Source organism: Vombatus ursinus, unplaced genomic scaffold, assembly GCF_900497805.2.
Source record: "Vombatus ursinus unplaced genomic scaffold, bare-nosed wombat genome assembly UNPS02001419.1, whole genome shotgun sequence".
Taxonomy (NCBI): domain Eukaryota; kingdom Metazoa; phylum Chordata; class Mammalia; order Diprotodontia; family Vombatidae; genus Vombatus; species Vombatus ursinus.
In genome coordinates, this window is record NW_020941197.1 from 17757105 (window position 1) to 17781747 (window position 24643).

The 24643-nt window shown below is 34.9% G+C and overlaps 1 protein-coding gene across 1 annotated transcript in view; it reads right to left on the reverse strand.

Moving 5' to 3' along the window:
- CIP2A (cell proliferation regulating inhibitor of protein phosphatase 2A) overlaps nt 1-24643 on the reverse strand; it is a 51152-nt gene that overhangs the window by 25974 nt on the left and 535 nt on the right. Inside the window, exons 2-12 of the mRNA XM_027868453.1 lie at nt 21205-21352; nt 19920-20032; nt 18052-18146; nt 16801-16897; nt 8619-8741; nt 8291-8436; nt 6473-6548; nt 6024-6242; nt 4316-4475; nt 1621-1762; nt 12-111 (exon numbers count right to left, since the gene is read on the reverse strand). Of these exons, the coding sequence (XP_027724254.1) occupies nt 12-111; nt 1621-1762; nt 4316-4475; nt 6024-6242; nt 6473-6548; nt 8291-8436; nt 8619-8741; nt 16801-16897; nt 18052-18146; nt 19920-20032; nt 21205-21352 (1419 nt within the window). The remainder of the gene's footprint in view (nt 1-11; nt 112-1620; nt 1763-4315; nt 4476-6023; nt 6243-6472; nt 6549-8290; nt 8437-8618; nt 8742-16800; nt 16898-18051; nt 18147-19919; nt 20033-21204; nt 21353-24643) is intronic.

The following is a 24643-nucleotide window of genomic DNA, read 5'->3' on the forward strand; positions in this document are numbered from 1 at the left end:
ATAAAACCTACCTGAAGCATTTTGTAGAAAGTGACTTCCATACCAGGAATCAACTGTTTAAGTCTACTCATAAGATCAAGTGTTTTCAAAATGACATCCGCAGCAAGTTTGCTTCAAAAATGGCAAAGTATATATAAATTAGAGTATTTAAGGTTGATAAGCTTGTTTTCTCACAATATCTCTGAAGAACCTGATAAATCATACTTATTTTCTTTTAAACCATGGAAAAGATGAGGATAATCACTAATATGAGGCGTCAAAAGACAATACTCTATAAGACGGAAATCTCTAGAATCACAGTTCAAATAGTAATAGCAATAGCAGTAAAAGTTTCTTTAAAGGTCTTTTTTTCTCCTGCCCGTCTACCATAAGTATACTCCAACTTTCTAGACCAAAGTCAGGAGTATTATCAACGGGACTAATTTAATTATTGGTTTCTTTCTTTAGACTATATCAACAGGACAAAAATGGTTATCTATGATGATTTGTCAGTACAAAGTCATTAAACTAGGCTTCTACTTCGTGTTAGGTTCTGTACTATACTGTTTATACTTAGAAGAAAGTACAAAAGAAATGATAATACCAGCTTAAGGAGTTTATCATATATAATTACCTGTCGAAATTTTCTGTATTGGGCTACCATGAATTTGTCCAATTTCCAAACATATATGTTAAGTACATGTTACTATCAAATTGATATATAAATGTTAAATGAAAATGCCAAATTCCATTCCAGAGTTTATTTCTTGATATCCCAACACAGGAAAGGCATCCCCTAGTAGTAGCATGGAATTGTTGTTGGTGATGGACTTCCTTGCAATAAGATTCCACTTTTTTTGTATTGAAAAAGTATTAGAAGGGGCTTCAGAGGAAAAGAAATTCCCAAAGGCTCCCAAATTTTAACACATCTCTATACCAAAAGAGCCAAGGATTATATAGTAGGGATATTATTAAAAGCCCTCTAGAGGCCAAAATCACCCTTACCACCTCCAAAACTGATTTTTTATTCTTTCTCAAAAATCTAAAGTCAGAATTTTGGAATGGCATACCTTAAGCATCACAAAAGTATTAATAAAAAACAAACTAACATTTTTTAGTGACCTCATCTATATTAAGGTTTGGAGAGGGGGGAAAAGCCAAAACTAGCATTTATACTCTCACTTCATAAGAATTCTTCATATTTGGAGAAAAGAACATAATTAAAAATATTTTCAAAAGTATAACTTATTTTGACTTTGAAAGCATTATTTTTGATAATGTAAATATATTTTCATTTGTTTGTATTTGCGTAAAACAAGTACACATACCTCTGGTAGGTTCATCTGAGCACAAAGCTATGATGCCCAACTTTTTCAGTTGAAAACTATCATGGTTTTGTTTTCACAACCCCTATCCTTTCTGTGCCCCTCTTTCACTATCAAAGGACCAAATGACAAATATTTAGTTTTTAAATTAAAAGCAAATTTGAAAGTTTTTAGCCAGATTTTCTGTCACTTCTTGAAATAAATACTTACTAGATCTTTAGAAAACATGTCTAGAAAACAGGCTAGAATAACTAGCCTGGATTTTTTTTTTCCCTATATGCATGAATTCTTAAAATATTTACCTTAATATACTCACCAAAGTTCAGAATCTGCTACCTTTGTTCCAAACTCAATGTCAATCTTGCTACATGAAAACTGTTGTTCTATTAGAGTTGTACATCTGAGGGTAGTCAATAGTTTAGCAACATGCATTTTTAATGTATCATCTCCACACAAAGGTAGACTTAGTTAAGGAACAATAAGACATGAGAAAATTTTAAAAACATCTCTCATATTAACAAACTATTAAAGATGAGAGAAAGGTAGTGTTAATAAATCTATTTGTCTCATCTATGCTACAAGATGACCTAATTTGTTTTAACATATTGGTTATCTTGTCAGGCTCTTCTACTTGTTTAAGTCATATTTCTGAGTCATGATGAGTAATTAATCCATACTGAGCCTGAGTGTATTAAATAGGAACAAAGAATGAAACCATATGTCCCAACTATTCAGAAAAAGGAGGAGTGGGAACTAAAAAGAGAAGATTGTTCAGAAAACAAGACAAACTTGAGTAAAGCAAGTTGCTCTAAAAGGATGAGGTCAAGTGAATAAAAGACAGTTGACTGAAACAGAGGTTCTTTTTTTTTGAGAGTTTCTTGTTAGTAACAAAGTAGAATGCTGGTTGCTTATCATCTGACTTAGAGAAGCTAAAATAGTGTAATGACTAGAAGAAACACAGACAAGAGTACTATTTTGCACTTACAAGAAAAAAAGAAAGAAAAAATCTAGTTTTATAGTTTACTTATTTTAGTTAAAAATTATTTAAGCACTTTGTTTTATGATAATTTTATTTCTTTACATCAGATTGTAAGCTACTGAAGAAGAAGGATGGTTTCATTTTCATCTTTGTAACTCTAGCTACCCAGCATGATAACCAGACATGTGGCAAGGGCTTAACAAATACTTCCTGAATTGAAATACGTATCAACAAATGTTGCAATGAATCCATCAATTCACTGCAATTTAGTTCAGCAAACATTTATTAAACATTTACTATGCACCAAGCAGCGTACCAGGTATTAGAAATAGAAAGAATAAAGGGGGAAAACAATCCCTCTTCTAAAGAAGGGCTTACTTTTTACTGGGGGCCTAAAATACGTACACAGATATAGTGGACTCACATTTTATTGCAGGTTATATTCTAAAATCAGTGCCAAAGTCAAAAATGTAGTTATTTTCAAAATTGCCCTTGAAATTCCCTTAAGTAATCCATAAAGTAAATTTAGTAACTTTCTACAGTTGTAGCTGGAAAGGGGCCAGGGTGTCTTTAAAAGAAGGCAGTCCGTATCAGAGAGAAGATGGAGCTAAGATGGTTTCTATGGAAACAAGTGAAGGGAAATTTTATTTTTTATAATGTCCAGCTAACCCATGATTGGCAAAGCTGGGGAGTAAGGGGACTTCTATTCAAATAGAAGCAAACAAAAACTTGTGGAAAACTGATGTGGGAAAAATACGCTTGAAAGGGCTTCACACATAAGCACAATTATATCAGAAGGAGATCAAATATAACTGTTCTTTTTCCTGCTTTACCATCAGTCTAGAAAGGATACAAGGAAGTCAAATGAAACGAAGAAGGAACCTTCTAGTTGACCAATTAGGGCTGTTTCTTTGATTAGCTTTACTAGTTTTATCAGAATGAACGGACTGTAGATATGATGAAGGGCAGCTAGGTGGCACAGTGGATAAGAGCACCAGCACTGGAGTAAGGAGAACCTGAGTTCAAATCCTGCCTCAGACATTCACTAGCTCTGTGACCTTAGGCAAGTCTAACACTGTTTGCCTCAGTTTTCTCATCTGCAAAATGAACTGGAGAAGGAAATGGCAAACCACTCCAGTATCTTTATCCCTAATTGGGTCATGGAGAGTCAGATACGACTGAAACAAAACAACAAAATGATGAAGAAAGATTCTAGAATCGCACTCATTAGGCAAGATACTCTCACTACAAAAGACCTGAGGGAACTGAGACCTGTCTGTGGGAATAGCAAACTCATGTGTCTCATCTAACTCTCACTTCAGCCTGCTCACTGAGTGGCACAAAACCACCTAAACTATATAAATTATTATTTTTCTCTCTTCTCTTTTTCTGTCAAGTTGGTAGAATGTAAATTAAATGCATAGATGATATGACTCCACCACCAGATAATTTGATCAGAGATAGAAATCACAAACAACTGAGGAAATGCTTCAGGTAGGAGGAAGCAAGTAAGGGAGTTCAGTTTTAAAGAAGTTATGGATTCATTTACTAACCTCGTAAGTGCCTATTAAACATCAGATGCCACGTACTAAGCAAAGGCTTACTTGCTTTCTCATGTCTTAACTGTTTTGCTTGCTATGAAACTTGAAAAGAAAAAGAGAATTATTTCACGACAGCAACCAGAAGTAAAAGTATAGCCTAGAGAAGAAAATGAACAGCATCTTTAGAACCTGCTTTAAGATTCCAATGGGAATATCAGATACAATTTTTAAAAGCACTAACTGAAGTAGATTTTTACATAAAAATTTCAATTTTACTTTTTAGTTAAAAAAAAAGTAAAATAAGGGATAACTTACTAGAATATCCTCACTAAAATATATCATTCTGGGATTTTAAAATTCTGGCCTACTAATTCTGAGCAGACAATAATATCAAGAGTGATAAAATATAACTGAAAATTCAAATTCAATACCTTAGTGGGAAAATTAGGAGAGTAAATATCACATATATTCTGCATCATTTCAGAGGATATTAAGCAAAAGATCAATGGCCTTAGCCATTCTTTCACATTTTTTCCTTGTTAGTAGGTCATCAAGATTCTGTTCTGTGAACTGAAGTTGGTCAAGAATGCTGGGCAACAGCAGGGTCAGAAAACGATCAGTAGAGGAATAGCTGGCAGAATCTATGACATCCTGTAGAGGTTACACAGACACCATGGATTAACAATAAAAATGTTAGCTATAATATGGTACACAGAAAAAATGGTCATTATTGAACATTCTTCTTATGCTATCTATTTAGATCTCTTTTCCTTAATTAGGTAATTTTCTTTATTTAGTTTTTGCATTCTGCTATATTAGTTATTCTAAACTTAGGCTTTCAGTTAAAACTCAGAATCTCTTACTTATAGTAAGGTATGAGGAGAGAGTCTATACCTTTTATTTCACTGATACAGGGAACTCTTGGTGATAGAAGGAACTAATATTACTCATGCAGGAAAGTACTTATAGTCTTAGAGTACTACCCAGAGCACTGGAAGGTTAAGTTACTAGCCCATGTCACACAGCCAGCAGTGACTAGATGCTAGACTGAGTGAACTTGAGTCTTTCTTAGTTATGATAAAAAAAAAAAACCCAGCAAAATAAAACTAGGAACTAGATTTAATGAATTAATGAGCCTTTATTAGGTGCCCACTATGTGCCATGCACCACACTGGGCACAGAGGAGTACAAAGACAAAAATGAAACAGTCCCTGACTTAGGGAGGATATATTCTATTGGGGGAAATAAGTATGAATATTGATAATTATAAAAAATATGCAAAGTAAATACACAGTAAGTTGGATGACAAGAGGCACTAGCACCTGGGAGAGGGCAGAATCAGCAAAAATTTCATTTGTATGGTAATGTTTGAGCTGAACTTTGAAAGATATCAGGGATTTTAAGAAGGAAAGTATTCCAGACCAGCCTGTGCAAAGGCATGGGAAGAAGGAAGAAAATGCCAAATGTGAAGAAAGTTAGCAGTTCAGCTGGCTAGTCTAATATTTTGCAAATAAATTTACAATAAACTGTATGCAGTTTTCAACACACTCAAAATGCTTTATAAAACACAATGATCAAGGATCAAGACAAAAGACTAGTAATATGAATAATTCAAAATACTAGTATTACTAAGGATTATCTTCCAAATGTGCACACCACTCTCTTGTACCTAAGACTCAGATAAATTGCAAGGGAAGCCCTTTTGGAGAAGGCAGTGGCTAGGAGAAGAGGCCATCAAGGTGAGAAATGCTAAGCTATGTAATCACCAAGACTTGATGAGATTAGGCTATATAAGCCTATATATATATCTCTGCGTGTGTGTGTGTGTGTGTGTGTGTGTGTGTGTGTGTGTGTGTGTGTGTGTGAGTGAGTGTGTGTGTGTGTGTGTGCATGCCTTATAACACTAGTAGGCAGTATTTACTAGATATATTGGTTACTGATTACAAAAAAGTGATATCAAATCAATAAAGTCCCCACTGTTTCTGTTAAACTACATTAAAGGCAAGTGTAAAAAAAAAAGTTAATGGAGGAGTACTTAGGCACTAGCACTTATGGATATTTCCACCTAGCTAAGTGGAAGAGAATACAGCCATCAATTTTTTAAAATTCCCTAGAGATACACTTCTTTCAAAAAGGGTTATTATTATACAGTACCACACAAAAAAGAGCAACATTAAGATATCATCACTATCATATTACCTCAAATATTTCCTTGAACAATTCCAGTGCTAGAACAGAACAGTTTTCTGATCCTTCCAAGGGATGCTTTGACCAACGTAACAGAGCAACTGTTGGCTCTAAAGATTTAGGATGGTTTCCCAGTCTTGGGTTACCAGAAGCAGGTGATTCAAATACCGCCTGACTAAGAACATGGCGCAGTTGTGTCACTGAACAGAAGGCAAGAAGTAATTCTAAAACCTGTGCAGTATAAACATAGGAGATCTTATTAAAAACCAATGTGACTGGACATTAACGTGTGAAATCAAATGCTAAGCTTAAAAGTTAGTCATATTTAAGTGAATACATGAAAATTAATATGAAAACAACTTTCAACCATGCCTTTAAAATTGATAATATAAAACTTAAGGGTTCTTGTAGCTTTCAAGAATCACAAACGACATTCTCAAAAGATCTAGCTTTAAATATACCTTTGAAGAAGAATCAGGGTCCTTCCCATGAAGAAGACCTAACACTTGATTAAGGCATGAGTTGAAGTGTTCATACCTAAATATAAACAAAGATAAATAGCATCACTATTATAAAATCATAACAAAATCACACACTTTTAAAATTTCTGCTCCCAAAGTAAAATGAAAATGCTTTTTTAAAAATGTGGATTTTAACTTCAAATATCACATGAACTACCTTGAGCCTAAAAATGTACAGGTTGTATAAATCTACTGAATAGAACAGTGTGGCATATTGGAAGGAGCACTTAATTTAGAATCAGGACCTGGCTTAGAATACTGACTTTTTTACTTATACTTTTGTGACCTAGGGCAAGTCACTTTAATATTGTAGTTCTCAATTTCTCTAACTATATAATGACAGGGTTGCACTGAACTACATTTAAGGTCCCTTTCAGCTCTAACTCCTATAATCCCAGAAATCAACACAATTATGTATTCATTAATCAGTCATTAATTTCTTAATTACTTCAGTTCTCCTATATTCAAATCATAACATTTACCCCCATGCTTACCATTACAACGATGTTCTCCATAATAAATGTGATATTGAGGAAGAGTCTCTCATTGGTGTGGTGCCCAATAGGATTTTGGTATTCGTAATAAAGTAGATTGCATACCATCTGCTACCTCATCAAGGGAGATGTGAATTGATAAATCAGAGGGCAATTATGAAAAGAGATATCATGCTAAAATGGAAGAACAACAGCATGGGGAGGGCACTAGTAAATCTTGGAAAAGTCAGAGTCCATTTTACTGCAGAGGATATTCATTGGACACATGCTAAATTAACACTCTTGTCCAAATGCTTGAGATATATTCTCCATTCCTACAATGATCTCCTATGTTCATCTCAAAAAGTCTCTAGTATAGAGAATGGTTTAGGCCAGTGGTGTCAAACTCAAATAGAAGCAGAGCAGGCCACACACCAACTTAGAAAGGCATAAATTAACATTATCTATGTTATACTGTATTTTTATTTGTTGAAAATTTCCCAATAACATTTTAATCTGGTTCCTCTTTCATGAGTTTGACACCTTTGGTTAAGGCAATTAGAGGAATTTAGTTTAGAATGCTAAATAACATAAATTAAGTGCATAATGACATATATAGCAGGGAAACAGAGAATAAGAGGTAGAAAGTGTTGCTTACTATGCCAGTGATGAACCATAGCTATAATAAACAATTATAACAGAACCTTAGTTATAATAAATAATATCATCCACTAATATAAAAAGCCATTCTGACCTGATATTTAAAACCAATTTTTGTTCTTTAATTATTTTTTGAATAAAGGTAATCCAGACAGCCGAATTTCAGAAGATAAAAGACAGATCCAATCATTTAAGGCAGTGGTGACAAACTCAAACAGAAACAGAGGCCACTAAACAAAAACCCTTGTCTATACATACTGACTTAGAAAACCACAAATTATGTAGTTTCTATGTTTTAATGTATTTTTATTTATTTTGCTAGATATTTGCCAATTACATTTTAATCTGGGTCAGCTATGCTCAAGAATTTTGTAGGCCATATGTTTGACATCCCTGATTTAATACATGAATCACATATTGCCTTTTTGTATTTCAAGTCAAATATAAAATATAAGTGAAATGAAGAATGTTAAAATATTCCTGCTTATAGTCTTCAGTGATTCATTAGAAATTAATTTCACTGCAACTGATGAAGATGACAGTTATATTTTTAGCAATGAAGGGTTCTCAACATACGCTTGTACAGAAAAAAAGCTCTAAGTTTACCAAGAGAACATAGATGTACCTGGTGAGACAATCCGCAATTTTAGGATTCTTGAGAAGATCCATAAGTAGGTCAACTGAATACTTTCTGGTTAATGTACCATCACCATTTACAAGAATATTAAATATTAACTGAAAAGTCTGATGAATGTTTCGAGAATGGAATAGCTTAAAAACAAAAATAAAATATAAGAGGTGTAATGCATATAAAACTGAACCAGATACTGGTGTTCAATATGTCCAAAAACAAAAACAAAAAAACCAATGAAAGCAGTAATGATGTGTTAAAACCAGAGAAAATTTAAAGTAAGTTATATTTATAATTTTTTTAAAACTCACTCAATATTTACCTTTTCTCCAACCTCTTCATTTAATGTTAGACTCGATAATATTGAGAGTGCAAACACAACCACAGTTAAACTACTGTGGGCCAAGAAACTAATGAGAGTACGATATAATGTCTTCACATTACTCTGAAGAAGAAAAATATTTAACATAAATTAGATTTAGGCTAAAATTGTATTTTACTCCTCCTAAGAACATAAGGTACACAGAGCAGGTACTCAATAAATATTTATCTAATTAATAAAGTACAGAAGACCCCAAGTATTTACCCAAGTAAATGCTCCTGAGGCCAACTGTAACATGACACTTATTTTTATTAAAAGGACCAAGTTTTTTCCTAAGTTCCAATATAAAGGATTATAGTTTATAGAATCAGATCTGGAAAGACCCTTAGAGATAATCCTTAATGAGGATCTCTCACTTACAAACCCTCCATAGACAAGGTACTTTGTTGATAAAAATGAGCAGCTATGCAGAACATGAAACCCCAACCCCAAAGACAGCAAAAAAGTTTGCTATTATTTTCCTTTCAGTTCAGCTATATGTGGAAAATGCTATCAAATACATTTTAATCCTTCTCCTATATGGCCATTCAAATAGCTATCATTTTGAAGAAATTAAAGCTATCTATAATCATATGAAAAAATGCTCTAAATCAATATTGATTAGAGAAATGCAAATTAAAACAACTCTGAGGTACTACCTCACAGCTATCAAATTGGCTAATATGACAGAAAAGGAAAATGACAAATGTTGGAGAAGATGTGGAAAAATTAGAACACTAATTCATTGTTGGTGGAGTTGTGAACTGATCCAACCAATTGGGAGAGCAATTTGGAACTATGTCCAAAGGGCTACAAAACTGCAATACTAGTACCATGTCTGTATCCCAAAGAAATCACAAAAAAGGGAAAAGGACTCACACATACAAAAATACTTATAGCAGCTCTTTTTATGATGGCAAAAAACTGGAAATTGAAGGGATGCCCATCAATTGGGGAATGGCTGAATAAGTTATGGTATATGAATGTAATGGAATACTACTATGCTATAAGAAATAATGAGCAGGCTGACTTCAGAAAAACCTGGAAAGACTTACATGAACTGATGCTGAGTGAAGTGAGCAGAACCAGGAGAACATAGTACACCATAACAACAATGCATGATGATCACCTATGACAGACTTAGCTTTTCTCAGCAATACAATGATCCAAGATGATTCCAAAACACTCATGATGGAAAATGCTATCCACATCCAGAGAAAGAACTATGGAGTCTGAATGCAGACTATTTTCACTTTTGTCTTTTGTTTTTTCTTTCTCATGGTTTTTTTTTCCTTTTGTTCTGATTCTTCTTTGTGGAAATATGTTTAATATGACTGTACATATATAATCTAGATCAAATTGCTTGCTGTCTTGGGGAGGGGAGAAAGAAAGAGGGAGGGAGAAAAATTTGGAACTCAAAATCTTATAAAAGTGAATGTTGAAAATTATCTTTACACGTAATTGGAAAAAAATAAAATACTATTAAGTAGGTAAAAAGTAAAAAAAAAACAAAAACAAATAACTATCATTTTTTTTGGATACTCTTGGAAGACTGAAAACTTTTGTACTGTTGTAATCAGTACCCTTCAGAAGACAGTTACCAACTATCACTCTTCACCTCTTCATCTGATAAGTGCTCCATGAAACGTTTTTTCCTTTTTAATCTACATCACACTACTATACTATTCCTTTCTATTCTTATCATCCTTGACTCTCAACCTCTAGGAAACACTTCTACCTTCCTTGATGACTTCAAAAGTTGACTAATTTTTCCTACAGACCCATTTTTCTCTAGTCAACTTGCTCAGCAATTTGCTTCCACACTGATAATCTACCCAAGAAGCATGACCTTTCCAAACATCACTTCCTTTACAGATGAGGCAACTGAAGTTGGAAGTTACATGACTTGTTCAGGTCACACAGCTAGTAAGTATCTGAGGTGGTGTTCTTGATTACAACTCTAGCCACTATGAAACACAATCTCCAATATATACACTGATGTCCTCTCAAATATCCATTATACCAGGCTTCTTAACTCTTCACCTCAGCAACCCACAGGGATAAATAAATCCTAGTTCAGAGCACTCACTTGTAACTATGCTACTAGCTCTATAATCGAGACCCAATTTCTCTGATCATAACTTCCTACCCCTTCCATGTCTCCCTCTGCCTCACTGCTCCTAAAATCATTCATCATCTTTAACTGGGATCTCCAGTAACTATACATGGCCTTGATCTTCCAATTTATCAACTGTGATGACTTTATTCTCTTCAGTTTTTACACCTACAGTTTAACAATTCAACTATACTTCCTTTTATTCTTGACTACCTTGCCTTCTTGACTCTTGCCACTATGTCTCCTTCCCCCTTGCTTATCCCCATTAACATATTCCAACCCCTGCCAACCTTAAATTACCATCATCATCTGCTTCCGATGACCCTTCCTCTAATGGTGTACATTAGTAGAAAAAGTAATGATGCCAACTACAAGTTTAAGCCATCTGGTATCAAGTAGGCCCTATATGCTATACAGCAGTCCTTTTTTTCTTCCTTGATTGACACTATCATGAAAGTGACAGTAATTGCTCCAAACCTTCTCTTCCCAAGTCCTTTATATAAACTCCTCTCAGCAGGGACCCTCACCTCCTAATTAAATGAACAGAAGCCACCTGCTTCCAAAACAGCACTTTGTCTACTATACCACACTTTAAAATTCCTTTATATTATCCCCCTTTTCTCTTCCTTGTTCTAGTCTCTGCAGAAAGGGTGGTCCTTCTCCTTGCCAATGCCAAATCCTCTATTTTTGCCCTTGATCCAATTTCTTCCTATATACTCTGGAAGCTTGCCCCTTTGATCACTTCCTCTTACCAACAATCTTTCCATAATTACTACCATCTTTCCTGCTGCTTTACAAAAAAGATCCAGTTCTCTTCAATCTTTAAAAAAATCCTCACTTGACTTGACAGTCTCCCCAACCAATGGTCATCTTGTTTCCCTCTTATGACCAAACTCCTAAAAAGTTATCTATGATTCTCATCTCCATTTCCCTCCCTCCAATTCACTTATGCTTACATATTCAATTCACAATGCTTACAATATGACTTCCAACCCCAATTGAATCAAATCAGTCTTTTCAAGGTAACTGATGATTTTACAACCGCTAAATCTGATAGCATTTTCTCAATCTTCATCTTACTTGACCTCTGCAATTTTTGATACTGCTGACCAGTTTGTCATGTGGAGACAGTTTTACTTCTCCCCAATCTATCTTCCAGAGTGCTACCAAATGAGCATTCCTTAAATAGTTCTATTATGTCACTCTGATCAAAAATCTTAAGTGTCTTCCTATTGTCTTTAGGATCATACATAAATTCTTCAACCTAGCATTCAAAGCCCGTCACAACCTGGTTCCAGCTTACCTTTCTGAGATTTTTTCACTGTACGTACATTGCCTCACCTACAAAACAAGAAACTAGATGGAATGAGGTTCCTTCCAGCTCCAGACACATGACCATTAGTCCTCCCTCAAAAACTATGTCCTAGCAACACAAGCCTACTCATTGTTCCCAAACTTAGCCTTCTCCCTCTATGCTCCATGACTCTGTACAGTCTATCCCCATTTTAGGAATGCTCTTCCTCTTCCCTTTCATGTCCTTAAAATCTTGCCACTTAAAATCCTAGCTTTCTTTTACAGCTCAGTTCAGGTTCCATCTCATATATGCAACCTTTTCTGGTTGCCTTTTTTTGTAAGGGATTTTTCCCTGCTCAAATTATCTTGCAATTACTTCTCTTTGCCTACTCTATTATCCTGGCAGAAGGTAAGCTCCTTGAGGACATGAATTATTTTTATTCTATTCCTTTTGCCTCATATATAGTGGATACTTAATAAATGGCTGTTCAATAGTATTCTATTAACCCAATCCTCCTAACTTCCTTGTTTTATTCATCTCACTACTATTCTCTTAGTCAAAGGAATTATCCCTGATTCTTACCTCTCCTTTCCACAATCTATTTTCTTTTCTTTTTTTAAAAAAAAAAAGTTATTTTTTTCACAAACAGAAATCCAATTTCTTCTCCCATATCCACTCAATTTAGGGGGAAAAAAATTCTTGTAACAAATATGTAAAGCAAAACAAATCCCAGTACTGGTAGTACTCAAAAAAGATATGTCTCATTCTTCATCCTGAATTCATCATCTCCTGGTCAGAAGGTGGTTAACATGCTTGATCATCAGCCCCCTGCAATCACAGATGGTCATGGTGCTGATCAAAGTTCTTATAGCTTTGAATGTCATTTGTCTTTACAAACAAATGTATAAATTGTTCTCCTGGTTCTGCTTATTTCATTCATAAGTTTATAAAAGTTTTCAAAACTGTTTTTATACTATTGACATTATAGCATAACACATATTTCATTCTAAATCAGTTAATATGTTTTTTCCATGTCTCTTTAAAGTCATCTATAGCATAATAGTTCCATCACATTCATATACCTCAATTTACTAAACCTTTCCTGATGTGTACCCCTTTAGGGCTGCTATAAATATTTTTGTACACATAGGAACTTTTTCTCTTTCTTTCACTTCTTTGGAGCACAGATCTAGCAGTGGAATATCTTGGTCAAAAGGGATGCTGTGTTCAGTAACTTTCTGGGTATGGCTCCAAATTGCTTTCTATAATGGTCATACCTATTCACAAACCCACCAACAGTTAATCAATGTGCCTGTTTTCTCATAGCCCCTTCAACGTTTGTCATTTTCCCTTTTAGTCATCTTTTCCAATCTGATGCGTGTGAAGTAGAACTTCAGAATTATTTTAATTTGCATTTCTTTGCATACTAGTGATTTGAAGCATTTCTTTATATGGTTATAGATAGTCTGGGTTTCTTTTGAAAAACTGTCTGTTCACATACTTAGAGAATGAATATATCTTGTATCTTAGAAATGAAACTTTATCAGAGAAACCTGTGCAAACCTTTTTCCCAGTTAAATATTTCCCTTTTAATCTTTACTTTATTGGATTGACGAAAAACTTTAAAAATTTTATGATAAAAATTATACATATTATCTTATGTGATATTTTCTATCCCTTGTTTGGTCATGAACTTTTCCTCTATTGATAAGTTTGATGGACAATTTTTCCCATGTTTTTCTGATCTGTTTACGATGTAACTAGGGCACATATCCATTTGGAGCTTATCCTGGAGCTTATCAAGGGTGCAAGATGTTAGCATAAATCGAGTTTCTTTCATATTGCTGTCCAATTTTACCAGCAACTTTTACCAAATGAGTCCTTATTCTGGTAGGGGATCTGTTTTTATCAAAAACTAAGCTATTAGGTTTGTTTGCTTCTGTATGTTGTGTACCTCGTCTGTTCCACTGATCACTCTAGCAGGCGTGGGGAACCTACGGCCTCGAGGCCACTTCTAGGTCCTTGGATGCAGTCTTTTGACTGAGTCCAAATTTCACAGAACAAATCCTTTATTAAGGGAATTTGTTCTGTGAAGTTTGGATTCAGGCAAAGTGTCACACTTGAGGACCTAGAGGGCCACATGTAGCCTCAAGACTGCAGATTCCCCACTTCTGCATTTAGTTTTAAACCAGTACCAGATTCCTTTCTCTCCATTCACCTGGTCATCACCATAATTGAGGGCCTTATCATCTACTATATGGAATAATGCAGTAGCCTCCTAATCGATCTTCTGATAACCTCTCTAAAAGATCTTTCTTGAAGCGGTCAAAATAACCTTCCTAAGGAACAAATCTATGTCACTCCTCTGCTTGATTACCCTCAGTAGTTTCCTACTGCCTTTAAAATAAAAATTCCTTAACCTAGTATTTTAGGTCCTTCAAATTTGAATCCAACTTATATTTCCAGCATAGTTTCACTTTACTAACCTTTATGAGTTCTATCTTCCAGCCAAACTGCACTACTGGCTGTTCTCTGAACCTGGAATTCTATTCCCCTCCTCCATGCCTCTACAGAGGCCTAGAATGCCCTCCTTCTACATGTTTGCTTTTAAGAATATATTCTTTTGGGGCAGCTAGGTGGCGCAAAGGATAGAGCACCGGCCCTAGATTTAGAAGGACCTGAGTTCAAATCCAGCCTCAGACATATAACACTAGCTGTGTGACCCTAGGCAAGTCACTTAACCCCAATGCCTACCCCCCACAAAAAATTCTTTTTAAGATTCCACTCCGGTACCACTGCCTCTGCATAGACTTCCTTGATCACCTCCCACCGCCCCACTCCTAACAAATGAAAGCATTCTCCTGCTTCTCAAATATTCCTTGGGCAAGATCTCTCGTTGGTGGCTCCCATTATTCCTCATGTTCTATAATACTCATTTATGTATGCTTACATAATATATACACTCATCAGAATATAAGCTTCTTGAGAAAAGGACTATTTAGTTTTTGTCATTATATCCCAAGTACTTGTAAAGACTTGATATTAAACTAAATTCACCTGAAATGCTCATCGCCCCTGTCTTTAGTTATCAAAAAACTGACCTATCTTCAAAGCATCAGCTCAGATACCAGCTCTTCCTTAACCCCTTTCTTAATAATTCTAGTCAGAAATAATCCCTTTCACTTGGCACTCAAATTAATGTTATTATTCATATAGTATAGCTAACATTGTGCTTTGTGTAACAGATAACTGTACAAACACTCTATCACTCTGTTCAATTGTAAACGCTCGAAACGATGGACAGTGTCCTTTATAACTTTGTAGCAATGTCATTTTCTAAGCCCTGTGGTTTGGGTCTTTGAGGTAGGAAGTATTTTTGATGAATAATATGGTTTATTCCTTCTGAAATTTAGTGTGACATGATCCAGTTACTAAAAACTGTGATTACTTAAATAAATTTTTTCATTTCCCTGTAAAAAAAAAATTTGCTATTGCTATATTAAAAGAAATGCCTAGTCAACCTGATGAAATTAATTATCTAAATAATGGGTTACTTATATCCTTTCCTTTTCCCCCTTTCTTTCTAATGACCACAGATTTACTTTTGTGTCCACACAAATATTGCTAGGGATGAGGAAGGGAAACTAGCCAATTTTGTTTCAAGATGATCTAGTTAAATCTAATAAAAGCTTAGGGGTACTAGATACTCAAATGAGAGCTAGATTTATGTATCAATGTCATGACTTGAAGTGAAAAGACCTGGGTTTTAATGCCAGGTCTGATACTTATTACTTGTGTGAAGTAACTTCACTAAACTCTATGATCACATTACTTCCTTTCACATATTATGATTCCAACCAAACAAGTCTACTTACTTCTCATACTGGACATTCCATCTCTAATCTTCATGCTTTTGTAAAAGCTGTCCCTCATGCACTTGCTTCTTAAAATTCCTAGATTCAGCTCAAGTGCCACTTACCTACAAGATAGGACTTATAAGTCCTATCTTGATACACCAACCCCACGGCCAGTGCCTTCCCCCTAAGAAATATTTTGTATTTACCTCTTTCCCACCCCATCCCCCATACACACAACAGAATGCATGCTCTTTAAGGGAAGGACATATTTCAGTTTTGTATTCTTATTTCTAGCACAGAGCAAGTACTTAATAAATGTTTGATGAATTATGAACCAGACCAAGAAAATTTGGGCTCCAGCCCTGGCTCTGCCTATGACTTGAGGCATGTAACTTAAAACTCTCTGGGTCTCAAATTATTTATCCTTATAAGGATAGGCTTAGATAATTTCTAAGGTCTTTTCAATTCAAGGTTTCATGATTTTAAATAAATACTAATAAATTAATTCTTTGAGAGCCATAAAATAATGGGTTGATATCCTAGAAGGAACCCACTATGATTTTAAACCTTTAACAAAATAATCCAGCATTTCTCATATATACTCTTAAACCATGTTTTCTTTGGGATTCCAACATAATACTTGTGGCTAGGGTTTTTCAAAGTATAACTCAAAAATGAGAATACTCTAGACTGCATCATTTAATTGTCAATTCTTTTATAAGCTCTGAAGCATCAGATAGAATGGATATAGACACACAAGTCTTCAAAATAAATAACAAAGTAATAAGATTTCCTTGAGACAAAGAACCCAACACAAAAGCTGGAAGATTAAACACACACACACACAGAGACACACACATTAAAAAGAATTCTTACCAAAGACTTTACATGGGTTTGAACAGCTAGGTTGTGCCGACAAAGATTTGCTAAGAGTCCTAGACAAGACATTGTTAATTCATCTTCAGGAGACTGACTATTTTGTTTCAGGAGAACAAAAAAAAAGGAAAAAAGATTGCATTACGTTGAATTCCAATCTACTTAAAACGATACATGGTAAGTCACATTTTAAACATTTGATTTCTAGTAACTACAGCAGTTAATGTGAACATTTTCTTTTTACTCTTACAAGTCAAACTCAACTACAGTAATAATTCAATATGTGTGAAACCAAATTATTCAGTCTCAACACGGAAAAATTGCAAATAAAAGTCAATGATGCTATGAACTGTACGTTTCCTTATATACTGAAAACTGATATGATTTTATCAGAGGAAATGACATTTAAAAAAAAAGGCATGAGGATCTGCTTCATGCTGTACCCTAGGGATCATGAGACCTTTCCAAATGACTTGCATCTGAAATCTTTCCCCATTAGAATGTGAACTCCTCAAGAGCTGGGATTGTCTTACTTTTCTATCTGTATCCCCAAACTTAAACATAAAGCTTGCACATAATAAGTGCTTAATAAATGCTTTATTCGTTTATTTATTGTTAGACTAAATCCATGTAGAAATTTTTATTATGACTTCATATTTTTCTTTAACCATTCTGTAATAATACTAATTGAATCCATAGGACTTCTCAAATTCAATTTATTAACATGGAGAGATACTTTATAATACTAAGATTTTTAAATTGATTTAATTTTTTTAGTTTAAATTAATTTAATTTAATTAATTTAATTTTTAATTTTTTAAAATTGATTTAAATTGAAAAAGGAAAGAGCAACTTTCAGATTTCTTTTTTCACAAAAATAAATATATTATTTACTTCAATGCTCAAAGATGGGAATACTTGCTCCACCAAGGCGGATCACAATCCTTACACAATCTGGAGGGCTGCTGGCACCTCCAATTTCAGTAGCCTAGTTCTTGAGACAATGGACACACAGTTCATTTCCAAATCTGTAACCAACTACTTCCACCTTGGTAAGATCTTCTAGAGCTTATTTGTATACCCATCAAGAACTGAAAATCCCAACCTATACCACAAACTGGCCCTAGAAAAAGATGACTTGCCTAAAAAACTACTTAACATAACACGTTTCTGGTTTCAAAGATGGCCTGTAGATTTTTCTTAAGCAGTAAGGATGAATATAGTACATTAATATACATATATATAACTTACATATGACCTATCAGGAATGTAATTAGCTCATCAAAATTGGCACCAGAATGGAAAACTTTGACACTGTAGGTCAGCTTCTGCAGGAGTTGAAGGCACTGCAGGTAATAAAATGGTTATTAACGTATAAATATAAAAATATACTCACTGCTCACAGGAGTACACTACATTGATAGAGAGAGACTAAGGTTAAGATTAAAAAATTCTCCATCCTGGGTTCAAGTCCTGCCTCTGATACATCCTGGCTGTGGCAAGTCAGTTACCTTCTTAGTGCTCTAGGTATGTGGTATCAAAGCCAAATAAAAATGAGGCCAATAAACAATACATACTGTTCCCTGCAGGCCACATATTAACTTAGAAAAATCACATACTGACATTATCTATACTCTATTGTATTTTTAATTTATCTTGTCAAATATTTCCCAATTACATTACAATCTGGCTCAGGCTGAATCTGCTTAAGGTCACTCTTTAAGACTAAACTGAAGCTAGGTATGGCAGACGATAATCCCAGCTGAGGCTGAAGGGGGCAGATCTCATAATAAGTTCAGGTGTTGTGAGCTATAACAGGACCATGTGATCAGGTGTCTACACTAAATTCAGCACTGATATATGATTCCCCTGGAAGCGGTTGGCTACCAGGTTGATTTAGGAGGGTCAAACCTGCTCTGGTTGGAATAGGTTAAAGCTGCCATATTGATTGGTAGTGAAACTGTGAATAGCCCCTGCACTTCCAGCTGGGCAAGATGGGGAGACCAGGTCATCTCTTCAAAAAAAATTAGAAAGAAAAAAAAAGACTTCATTGCAGAGAAGATGCCAATCTGCATTGGTAGTGGCAGTTTCCTCATACAGGAATTCCCTATATCAGAGGTGGGGAACCTGTGGCCCTCCAGATCCTCAAGTACAGCCCTCTGACAGAATCCAAACTTCACAGAACAAATCCTCTTAATAAACGAATTTGTTCTATAAAACTTGGACTCAGTCAAAAGGCCGCACCCAAGGACCTAGAAGGCCACAGGTTCCCCATCTCTGCCCTGAAACAATGAAATAACAATTACTCTATTTGGTAAGGAAAGGTTTTTGGGTTTTATAAAATGCAATAAGTCATTGTGAGTAATTATTGAGATTGAAAATGACCCCACCTAATTGCCCATCTCCTAATTTACCCTTACCTATATATTCTACTCCAATTAGGACATCTTGTCTCTATCCCTCTTGATTTCATGACTGTCCCTCTCAAAGATATCTTTTTATTTTCTAATTTGCCAAATAATACTCTTTAAAACAGAGTTGTAGAGTGGAAAGATTAGTGGACTGGAATTAGAAGACCTATGCCTGGGTCCTGACTTTACCCATTATTAGCTATGTCAATAAACAAGTCATAACCTCTGTGAGCCTCAATTTTACTTGTAAAAATGTGGATAACATTTACAATACTTATCTCACATTATTAGGAAGAAAGTATTCTACTGTGTAAATTGTAAAGTGTTATATAAACATGAGCTATTTAAAACTACTATTCCGATTGAAATTTCTCAGAGCACATTAAAACTAGACACCTTCTCAGAAAAGGGCCATCAAAGCTCAAAATTAATTTGTTCATAATTACTTTTATTTAGCAGTGTTCTAAATTATATAGGGATAAAGATAAACTACTATCTACTGAAAGCTTTTATATGACAGTAACATGTTCAACCAAATTTTAAATTTCTCAAGGGCAAGGACTATGTCTAATCAGCAAATTCTCCAGAACTTAGTGGGTATACTTTAAATTAATTGATGATGACAGATTATTTATTGTTTTAATTCAATTCTTATCACTTGATGAGTAAGGATAGGAAAAGAAAGTAGGTAGAAATATCATTTTGTACCTGCAATGATACTGAGTCATTATGGACAGTACTGCTTCGATATACCACTCCTGCCAGGACACTATTCAGATTATAAGTGTTCTGGAGCCACTCTCTGCTATCACTGTCTAGAGCTGTAATGTAAAATAAAATAGTATACATATATTAAATAAGTATGTTTAAAATGTTGAACTTATGACCTTTATTACCGCAAGATTTACCTAACTACATTTCAAGAATCTGTAATTTCACTGGTGTGGGCATTTCTTTCATCAGTTCAGATCACAGCCCCTCTAAACCTTAGTATGAATACATCTGTCCTATTTTATTTAAAAAAAAAAACTATCACTGGCAAAGACAAGCAAAATTTAAATTGGATTAAAAGCAGCAGTTTATTCAGTCAGGTGAAAATATGGGTCATTCAGCAAACTATACTCTCCTTCCCTTTTGTAGGCCAGGTCACTTTGTTGGGGCAACAAGACACCGTGTGAGAGCTGCCAGAGTCAGGGCTCAACAAATCCCTGAACATCCCTGAGCCTGTTTCCTTATGTTTAAAGTGAAGGGTTGAAGGAAAAGGCCTATAAGGTTCCTTTCAGCTCTATATATATGTAATCCCTGAGAAATCTAAAAGAAAAGTCAGGTAAAATCTATTAGACTTAACGCTGCGTGATTGATATCTGTCATATTATCTGCAACTTTTCGGCTAATTCCGATACTACTAAAACAACCGCCGCCACCACAACTAGTATTTATATGGTGCTTTAAGGTTTACAAAGCACTTTACAAATATTCTCATTTCATCCTTAGATGAATCTAGGAGGTGGATACTATTATTATCCCCATTTTATAGATGAAGTAACTGAAGCAGACAGAGGTGAAGTGACTTGTTCAGGGTCACACAGCTAGGAAGTATCTTGATTTGAACCCACTCCTTCCTAGCTGCCTCTAAGAAAGGCATGAAAATGAACCAATGACAGTGAGTGGCCTATTATAATTTTCTTCTTTAAATAGTTACTTTAATATATTGTATCAAGTGTGAATTAGAAGTAATCATCCCTAAATCAGAATTATTTGTACCTTAAGATTGCAAATTACAACTATTTTAAGGCATTTTCATGTTTTTTCAACATATTTCTAAGTCTGATGCCTACATGTCAGTATCATTTTCTGGGCCAATTACTATTCTGGCCCTATTACTATTCTGGGCCTATGGATACTATACTATAAACATTTAAACCAGCAATGCTTTGTTTTCTTTTACTTCAACCTCCCTTCCATCTGGAACAAAGTGAAATGGATACCTTACCTAGATGAGATAACAGATTGATGATGCTTAAAGTTAGTGAAGTGCTTAAATTTGGGTCTTCAAGGAGCTCTATAAGGCAGCTCAGACATTCACTTGGCAATATCTGGTTTGATGTAAACCATCGAGTAAGTTTCTGTCCAGAAATGACCTGGAAAACAATCAATTGTAAAGCAATGAATTTTTAATAACTGTTCAAAGGACAGGAACAAACAGTTCTCAAAAGAACTGTAAACTCTTAACACAAAAGACTGTTCCATATCACTAAAAATAAGAGAAATGCAAATTAAACAACTCATGTTTTGCCTCATACACTCCAAACTGAGAAAGACAACAAAAGATGTGATGAATCACCACTGGAGGAAGTGTATAAAGACAGGAAGACCAAAATACTATTGGCTGAGCTATGTTCTACCATCCTAGAAAAAAATCTGGAATTATGTTAGGAAAATGACTTAAATGTCTATATCCTTTGACTGAGAGATCCTATTACCAGGTATATACTCCAAAGATGTCAAATAAAGAAATATTTATAGCAACATTTATTGCGGTAGCAAAAGACTGGAAACAAAGTAGGTGCCTATTAACTGAAAGATAGCTAAAATTGTGGTACACAAACGTAAAGGAATGTTACTGTGCTATTAAAACAATAAATTTTAATACATAGAAGCATAGGAAAATATGCCAAGTGATACAGAACCAAGAAAAAAAAAAGAAAAAGAACATATAACATGACTATTACAATCTAAATGGGAAAAACTATAAAATCAAAACCACAAAAATGACTACCGTGCAATTATAATGACCAAACTTGGCTCCAAAGAAGAGATGAGTTAAACACACCTTCTTCCCTTCTTTACAAAAGTGAAGGGAAAAAAGATGTGGAATATTGTATATAATGTCAAATTGGGTTAACACTAATTAAAAACAAGTTTTCTCAATGGTCAGCATAGATTTACCTTCACAATTATATTTTATTTAGATTAATACAAAAATAAGTTTGTATTTCCTAAGCACATATCAAATTAGAGGCAACTAAATGGCACAGTGGATAAACCATTGGGCCCAGAGTCAGGCAGAACTGAGTTCAAATCCATTGTCAAATACTTTCTAGCTGTGTGACGCTGAGCAAGTCACTTAATCTGTTTGCCTCATCATCTATAAAATGGGGATAATAATAACACTTACGTCCCAGGTGTATTTGTGAAGATCAAATGAGACAATAATTGTAAAGCACATAGCACAATGCCTGGCACACAGTAAGTGCTATATAAATGTTAGGTGCTATTACTATTGTATAAAATTTATTGTTGTTGAGTCATTTCAGTCATATCCTACTACTCATGGCCCCATTTGTGGGTTTTGTTGACAAACATAATGGAATGGTTTGCCATTTCCTACTCTAGTTCATTTGACAGATAAGGAAATTGAGGCAACCAGGGTTAAGTGACTTACCCAGGATCACACAGCTAATGTCTGAGGCTATTTTTGAACTCAGGAAGATGAATTTTCCTGACTCAGGCCTGGCATTCTATCCATTGTGCCATCTAGCTGCCCAATAAAAATTTATATATAAAATTTAGATCTATATTTTACCATGTCTTAGAATCACAAACTGAATGGAACCCTGATCATCTATCCCAAGCTCATTTCACAGATGAAGAAACTGAGACTCATTTGTATCCCCTTTTAAGGGAGGTGATGTGGAAGAGCTTGAATTGTACTTTCAAAAACTACTAGCTTTCTAACTCTAGTAGACAAAATATATTTAACTTCTCAGTCTCATTTCATCACCTACAAATACCTACCTCGAAGGGCTGGTGAGAGGTTCAAGTAAACTAATATAACTGAAGGGATTTGCAGATTGTAAGGAACTATACAAATGTCAATTATTATTTTGCATCGGGGATATCCCCTTCATCACTTAATACACACAACATCACTTCAGCAGTTATTTGTTGAGCACCTGAATCAAAGGATAAGACTAGTCCTTCCAGAATCATTCAATCTGGTAGGAAAAGAAGATAAGAATAAACAGAAACAAAAACAATTGCAAACACTGTAAAGAAAGCAATACAGTATTTCTTCAAGATTTCAAAGTAACTGCAGGCTAGGGGGATAGTCAATGAGGAAGTAAGTGGGCCTTTGAGATTTGCAGGAAAAAAGAAAGGAAAAGCTAATAAAGCATTCCAGGACACAGCAACTCTGGCAATAACAACTATTTAACTACAACATTCAATTAGGACTAGTCTTCAAATATTTGAAAAAACTGTCATTTGAAAGAGGGATTAAACTTATTCTGCTTGGCTCCAGAGAGCAGAACAAGAAACAATAGCTAAAAGTTTAAAAGGATGCAATATCAACACGGCTAAAAATGGGAAGAGGTGACCAGAAACAAAAAAATTGAGTGCAGCCCTCCAGTCAGGAAGACCTGGGGGGTAAGTCACTTAAACATTCAGTACTCTAGGTAATTTTCCAAGTCTCTAAATAGCAAGAGAAAGTTCCCTATTCTAGTGAAGTAACACGTCTAGTCCTTATCCTCAACCTAACAATTGGAGCTATCCAAAAAAATGTAACGGGCTATCTAACGGAGAAGTTTTCCATCAGCGTAAATCTTGAAAGAGACAATTAGTGCTGCCCAAGACCTAACTGGGCTACCTTGAATAGCATTAAGTTTTGCACCTTGGAGATCTTGACCACTTGACTATTTCATAGAGGGACGTTATAGGCAGGTTTCAGAATACACATCCATCCATCCTAACAAGTATGTGCTGCCTTGCTGTGTACTGAAGCTAAAAGAGAAAATTTTTAAAAATAAAAACAATATCTATTCTCAGTAAGTTTATATTCTTGTAAAGCAGCCTGGCCTCATGGATACAGTGCTGGATTTGAGGTCAGGAAGACTTGAATTCAAATTCTCCATCAAGTACTTTAAAGGTGTATAACACTGAACAAGTCACAACCTCTCTAAACGTCATAACCCCCCATACACTCCCTCCCACCCCGTGAAACGGAGGTAAAAGCACCTGCCTCTCATGTAAACAAAGTGCTCTGCAAACCATAAAGCATTATATTATATATCATTCTCACTATGGGGTTGGGAATAAAACATGGGGAGCTATGTACAGGACAACTTGAACAAGAGCTCTAACAACTAAAGGGTTGTAGATAGATTTTACAAATCTAGTTATTACTTTTGTGATTTTTCCCCAAATTCATTCACCTCACTGGGCCTCAGTTTCCTCATCTATAAAACGGGGGGGGGGGGACACCACTAGATCAAGAGTTCTTCACCTCATGTTAATGACATTGGCTCCTTTTTTTAAAAACCGTAATAAAAAGTAACTGTGACAGAACAATCCGGCATTTAACAAAACACTTTTAAAAACAATTTATTATTTTTTATCATTTTTTCTTTTTACTTTGAGTTCTGAATTCTCTT